The sequence below is a fragment of the Chrysochloris asiatica genome, unplaced genomic scaffold (genome assembly GCF_000296735.1).
Source record: "Chrysochloris asiatica unplaced genomic scaffold, ChrAsi1.0 scaffold00087, whole genome shotgun sequence".
Lineage (NCBI taxonomy): Eukaryota > Metazoa > Chordata > Mammalia > Afrosoricida > Chrysochloridae > Chrysochloris > Chrysochloris asiatica.
The window spans coordinates 405,005-411,996 of record NW_006408605.1 but is presented as its reverse complement, the minus strand read 5'-3'; the positions used below and the strand labels follow the sequence as shown (position 1 = coordinate 411,996).

Genomic DNA, 6,992 nt, shown 5'->3' with positions numbered 1-6,992 from the left:
CAGCACCACACTATGTGAAGAAATGGAGGAAATAGCGCAATTCCATGGTATAGAACTGTTGGATAAGCAATCCAATTCAAACCCACCAGCTACTCCTTGGGTCGCTATGAGTTGGTACCAACTCAAAGGCACTTTAACAATTCATGGAAGCTAGATTCCTAATATCCCAATTCAAACCCCTTGCCACAAAACTTCCCTTGGGGTTCTCAAGGTGGTCCCTGCTTCTGTATGTGCTGCCTCAGGGCAGAGACAGTGGCTACAAGCACCACTTTCCTGAGCCTACAATCAAAGAAATGCTTTGTAAAGTAACAGAAACACACCAGGGTAAAGTTTCAAATGGGGGCTAGATCCCCTTGGCCTCCCCCTGAACTTTCCCACTGTCCCTGGCAAGAGTCTACCAGTCCTGGCTTTGATGCTGATGTTACCAGGTGTATGATGTCAAGTATCTCTCCCACCCTCTCTGAAAGGCAGGGGATGAAGCCAACCAGGATCAAATGAAAGAATACCCTTAAAGCACAGCCCCTGGTACAAATGGCATAGTCAATGCATTACTTATTCCTGATCCTTGGGAGGTAGTAGCAGCAGGTCCCCCAGCTGACCACCCCCCCAGGGCCCTTTACCCCAAACCAATGAAGCCTCACACCAGCCAGCACAGAAAACATTGCTTTATTAACTGCGTTTGCCAACACACGAGGAGTGCAAAGGGCTCTTTAAGACACACGCCCTGACAGGGGCTGGGGTCAGGAAGCCCCCATGGAGTGAGCAGGACAGGATGGGGCTAGGAGCTATGCAGCAGCGGCAACACAGAATCATGCAGGGCACAGCGGGCATCAGCCACATCACGGTGGCCACACATTCTATTGCTTGTTAAGGGATTGCGAACATGGACAATGTACAAAAAGGAGAAATAGGTCTTTGCGTTAATGAAAAATACATTTTTTTCTCTACAAAGGAATCTTTTCTAATACAAGAAAATAAATATTGCAACATAAGCCAAAAATAATTTAAAATTGCTCTTTTCAATATATTTTCAATATTTCTCTTGTATATTAACAAATGGCACATCACTTTCTTTGAAACAAAGACAGAAGGTGTCTTCTCCTGTGACATTCATATCAGTCCCCCCTCTGTAACTGATGTGGATGGAGCACACAAAGCGGTGTGTGCAGCTGAGGGAGAAGGTGGCAGGAAATGCCTCAAAGAATAACCAAAAAGTTCCAGCCTCCAGCCCTGGCTCTTTGGCCAATGTGGCCAGCTGGGTAAGGGGCGTGGGAGTGGCCTCTCCAACGACCTGGCTGCAGGGATCCAGATCACTCTGCAGAGCTGTGTGCGGGCACGGACAGAGGTTCACCACATCTGGCAGAAAGCAAGGAAATGCTAAACCCAGCGGCTGCCAATGTCCAATCAGTATCGGGCTGCTGATTTTCAAGAGCTGCCTCAGCAGGTCCTAGTGTGTGCACATACCACACATCCACAGGCACTCACGCACACAGACACACTCATACACCCACAGCTGAAAACCTGGGTGGCTTCTCCAAGGTCACCCAAAGTCCTGACATCACAAATGCTTGCGCACTGTCCCAGAGTCAGACCTCATTTAACAAAATAAACCCTTCTACCTCTCTTCTCCTTATTTGTTTCAAAATACATTTTAGGATACACAAAAATACTTTCCTTGCACATTATCCCTTCTGATGAGGGGGAAAAGGAGGCTAGGATGGGGGTAGGAGTGACAGCCAGAATGAGTTACAGAGCAGCTTTTCCCTCCTTGACGAGGGCCAATGAATGTGGGCAGAGGTGGTCAAGTGAAAGATTTCCCTTAGCCTCTGGCCTGGAAAAGGCTGCTGCCTTCTCCCACTTCTGCCCACCTTGGCCTCAGGAGTGGCCAAACCCTCTACATTGTGGACAGCAGGCTGGAACAAGAGCGAAGGAACTATGGCTGACGAGGGAGAGAACAGGGACAGGAACACTCATCCTTGTCCTCCTCGTAGCTTGGTAGACATGTTGGAGGTGAAGACAGCTCTAGGGCCTGGCCTGACCACGAAGGTGCCACCAACCAGACACACCTGGGTTCTGGATATGACTCAAGACAGGACAGGCAGGCCCCAGGGATGGTCAGTCCAAAGCAACACCCAATCAAGGGGAGGCCAGACTCTGTAGACGCCACACCTGCTTCACTCTTCCCGACTCTCCACCTGCCCTCTCTACCAGAGAGCCCAGAGCCTGGTAGGAGATGGAGGGATGGGGTGAGGAAGCAAGCGCTTAGTCTGTGGCGGAAGCATGCCTGGCAACCCAACCCCTGGCAGAATTTGGTCGTTCTTGAAGTTTGTCCCTTTACTACCTGAGGGGTCAGACGGGCAATCTAGCACATGGATTGTGACAAGCAGGGGGAAGAGGGTTATGTTAAAAGGCAGTAAACCAAGACTGGGGTTGGTTGCTGATGCTTCAATGGCCACTACTACCAAGGCAGGCAGGTGACTGAGCCGTACAGGGTAGCTCATGCCATCCCCAACCCCCAGGACCCATGGCACCCATCCCCTCTGAGTCACTCCAGCTGGACACATTTGCTTGATCCTGTGAACTGAGTCAGTATCTGTTTCCTGTTTTGCTAAAATTCACATGAGAAACTAAGTGTCAATGACAACGCCACTGTCGTACCTTGATCATTTTGGAGTCAGGAGGTGGGTGGCCAAGCTGTTCCCCATCCTACTAATTTCCGATTTTTGTATTTGAGTGGAAGTACCACAGGAGACTTTTCCAGGCTAGTTTCACCATCTCTTCCCCACTGTGAGTCTCAAGAGTTAGGAAAGCTCACAGGGGACCCACTCCAGGATCTGAAATTCAATCCCAGGAGACATTTCATCAGCAGAAAAGCATCTTCTTCGAAAAGTCTGGGCTCTTGTCTCTGTGGGTAGGTGCGGCAAACATGCTGCTAGACTTGGTTGCTAAAGAACTCCATTTAAAAAAAAGTCCAAATGACAAGTTGTCAGGTCCAGGCTGTGCTGTGGTATGGTCAAAATATTCTTTGGCATCCATAGAATGATTCGATTGATTCACTGGACTTTTGCAAGGTTCTTGTTGGAGCAGTTCTGGCTTTACCAGTGGCGGAAGTGACCCAGGAGTAATTCGTAAAAGAAAAAAAAAATGTTTTCACGGAATTCCTTTTTTGTTTGTTCCCTGAGCTATCACCCTGGGGCCACTCACTGAAACTCTACCTGGGACACAGAGGGTGAGGTGGGTGGGTTGGGCAGAGGTGGGAAGGAGGGGGTCATGACCTGGGGAAGGGGTTAAGGCTCTAAGGGATAGAGGAACACAGGAACATCCAGCAAGACTTAAATCAGCCCCAGCAGGCCAGCACTGGCCCATCCTGGGCCCCGGGATCCCACTGCTTGTTGGAAGGATGAGTTTCCAAAGGAAACTGAGGAAGCAGCTCTTCATCTCTTAGCAAGACTGGGAAACTTGAAAAGGCAAATGGCCTGGTCTAGTCAAGGTCTGTCTGGGAGGGAACAGACTTAGGCCGAGACTGGCCCCAAAGGGAGAAGGAAGTTGGAGCCCCAGAGTGCTTCTCTGCGGAGGGCTGATGGGAGCCCCCCACTTCTGTCTGGGCACTGGCCCTCCCTTGCAGCTCCCTGCCTGTGCTGGCGGGCGCTGGCTGTTTGGGAGTCCCCTGAGTAAATGGTGCAGCCTAGGAAGGATTCTGGGAACCCCTTCCCAGAACTGCTGGGCTGGGTGCTGCTGGCAGGGGTGGAGCAGCATGGGAGTGAGGGTCGCGGGGTGGGAAGGCAGACCTCAGATGATGTGGGTTGATCAGGAACAGCATTTGGCTCCCCTGGAACCAGCGGGCCCCTCTGCACCCCTCAGTGCTTTCCCATAGAAGCTCGTTGTGCTTGTGACAGTGAGTAGACTCTGGCCAGGGATCGCTTGTTATACTCCTTTGGGGATCAGTGAAGTGCAGCAGGACCCCCCCCCAAATGGACCCCAGTGGGACTTGGGGGCAAGGTGGTGCAGGGCCTGGGCTGGTCCATCTGCCATGAAATAATGCCCGAGCAAGTCTGTGTTACCAGTGGCAGCGGACTGGAGTCCTGGGCTCTTGTCACCGTGCCTCCATCTAGCCAGGAGCCCGTGGGGCTGCGCAGGCCGGGGACAGGAAGGCTGTCCCTGCAGGAGTGGTGAGAGGACCTGGCATGGCCCTTGTGGAGGAATCCTAACGTCCTAGGCCAGCACAGAGGAAAGACAACAGTGTGGAATCTGACTCTCTCTACATATTAAAAATAAAACCGTAACAGAGTGGCCGCCTCGTGGGTCTGGGACACTCAGCAGAAACTGGAAATGGCAGTTGTGACTGGGCTGAGGCCTTGTGGGTAACTAGGGCAGGGCCCAGGACAGGGTAGGTAGGGGTGAGTTAGGAGGCTAGTACGCCCAAGCGAACCACCTCCTCAGCCCCTGCCTCCCGGGGGCCCCGCTGCACCCCACTGTCCTCCGCCTCTATGTCTGAATCGCTCATCTCCCCATCTGAGAAGTAGCCATCAGTCTCAGTGTCAAAATGTAGCCTGACCTTTGGCCTCTCAGCCACAGCAGAAGGCGGTCCTGTCCCGGCATCTGGCCTGGTACCTGGCGACCTCCGGCTTCCCTTGCTCTCACGGGGCAGCCGGAGCCGGCCCAAGGGCTTGGGGCTCGCCGTGGGGCCAGGCACTTGAACATTTGAGTCGGCAGCCATAGGGGCTGCTTCGTCTGGGGTCTCGGGGGCCAGTGGAGGGGAGCTTACAGGAACTGCTGGGATGGGACAGTCCCCGGCTGTAGGGCTGGATGGCAGGTGGGAAGGTGTCCGCCGTGGTGGTTTTCTAGCAGGTGGCCCTTGTCCCCCCTTGCCGCTGCCTGCGTCCTGGCCCCAGGGTTTCTTGGAGGGTTTGTCTGGGGTTGTCCGTGGACCTGGTCCATCCTGTGGCAGTGGCGGCTTTTTCTTGGTAGGCAAGCGGTTGCGACCACGGGCCTTCCTGGCTGGGTCTCCGGGTCGCAGTGAGGGGTCCCGCATGAAGCTGAGCAGTGTCTCCTCATCCTGCAGGAGCTCCTCTGATAGCAGCCCTGGAGCGGGGTCCTCGTGATGCCCATTGTTCAGCGACCACTCACTCATGGTCATGTTCTCTGCTGTGATCTGTACCGACTGTGCCAGCCAGCTATTGAAGAAGGTGCCATCGATGGGAAATGGAGTGGACAGGCCTGACGAGGGAAAGAGAGGAGGCAGGTGAGCAGGTGTGTATCCCACCCTCTCCTCCAGGGAGCTCTGATCATCTCCAGTACACAACTGGGTGTTCTCCACTCTTTCTCCCTCCTGAATGAGTATCTTGTTTTATCCATCCCTTCTGCGAACCCCATCAGAGTAGGGTCCATATCACATACTCCTCACCCCAGAAGGACCACTCACCTCCAGGGCTGGCTTGCAGGGTATACTGCAAAATGAAAATGTAGAACCCCTACTTCAAGAAGTATTAAAAATTTAAACCTGTTGAAACCAGACCCTTAAGCCAAGAGTGGGTAGGTCCAGTCCACCCCAGTCCTGGGGAAGGGGAAGAGAGGGTAATGTCCTCAAGCCACCAGGGGGCGCTGGACATTTATTGAATCATGCCTCCCAGAATTTCCAAAGTAACTTGTCAGGGGTGTGTGGGGTGGTGGAGTCCCTTTGGGTAGGAGGTGTCTCTTGTATGTCAGTGCCAGTTCTGGCTTTGGGTTCTTCCTCCTTTATTGAGGCCTTAGAAGGAGACAGCTGGTGAGACTGAGTCTCCTAATAGCCACTCAAGTTATCCCTTATCATGAGATGGGGGCAAAGATGAGCTGGGGTTATCTGCCTGGCCCCTGAGAAGTGTTCTGCAGGAAGCAAGCGACATCATGAAAAGATAGACTCTGCCCAGAGCCCAATGCTGGGGCTCCAGAGAACCTGTTGTGTTCGAAAGGGCAGTGGAGTTCGAAAGGGTAGTGGAAAGGCAGGGCTCACTGCTACTCTCTGTGAGGTTCTAGAAAGGTTCATGGGCACTGAGAGGAGGAACCCAATGGGGACTCTGCCACAGTGGGATGGGTTTTTGGCCAACCCTTGCCTCCCAGCACAGAGCTGGGTTTCTGGAAGGGCCCAGAAGGCCATGGGGCCCCCTGAAGGTCTCTGGGAAAAAAAACTCTAGTGTCCAGACGCCAATCAAAGGAATGACCAAGCAGTTCCTGAGTTTCCAGTTTACATAAGGGGAACTTTTCAGGATATGAGCTGTGCCAGAGACTCTGTTCACACCCGGATTATGTCTCATTCTCCTATTGTGTGCAGTGGAGGTGCTATGGGTCTCCTGGCCTTCTGAGGGTGGGCAGTGGAGTGACAGTATGAGCCTGGCTGTGTCCACCAGGCCAGCATGGCCACTCACTTACCCAGCTGCCCCAGGACAGACTCGTGGCCGGTCTTCACTTTTTCTTTCTTCTCAGGGCTGCCCTTTGGGCCCTCGCGGTTCTTGCTTTTTGAGTCGTTCTTCTTGCCCTTTGCTCTCCTCCCAGATCGCTCTGTGTCAGGGGAAGAAAGAGGAGAAAGGAGGCAGTTACTCTAAGTGGTCTCTTGCTCTCAGAATCAAGATCATGCAGATCATTTCAGGAATCTTCCATAAACCCAGTGCCTCACCGTCTGGCTCACCATCCCTGCACCCGTGCCCTGGGTGAGAGCTGTGGGGATCTCCTGGGAAGACTGGGCTCTAGTGGGTCAGAGGATAGCCAGGCAGGGAGATGGCTGCTCTTGAAGAACTTGGGGTTTGGGGGCAGAGAGGCCCACGTAAACCTGACCTATGTGGTATACTGGGCCTCTTGGTAGGTGGGAAGGCTGATTTAGTGTGGGTCTGGGAAAGGCAAGGCCTCAAATGGTGGGTCAAGGAACTGGACATGAAAGTGGAAACAATACTACCCAGGGGTCAAGACACTTGGCTTCCAGTCCTGATACAATGCTCAAGTGATCAGCCCCTTTGAGCAAG

The 6,992-nt window shown here is 53.2% G+C and overlaps 1 protein-coding gene across 1 annotated transcript in view; it reads right to left on the bottom strand.

Moving 5' to 3' along the window:
* Window positions 1-4,402: 4,402 nt before the first annotated feature.
* Window positions 4,403-6,992, bottom strand: part of JADE2 (jade family PHD finger 2) — a 37,100-nt gene continuing 34,510 nt past the window's right edge. Inside the window, exons 10-11 of the mRNA XM_006866079.1 lie at window positions 6,406-6,534; window positions 4,403-5,217 (exon numbers count right to left, since the gene is read on the bottom strand). Coding sequence (XP_006866141.1) covers window positions 4,403-5,217; window positions 6,406-6,534 — 944 coding nt within the window. The remainder of the gene's footprint in view (window positions 5,218-6,405; window positions 6,535-6,992) is intronic.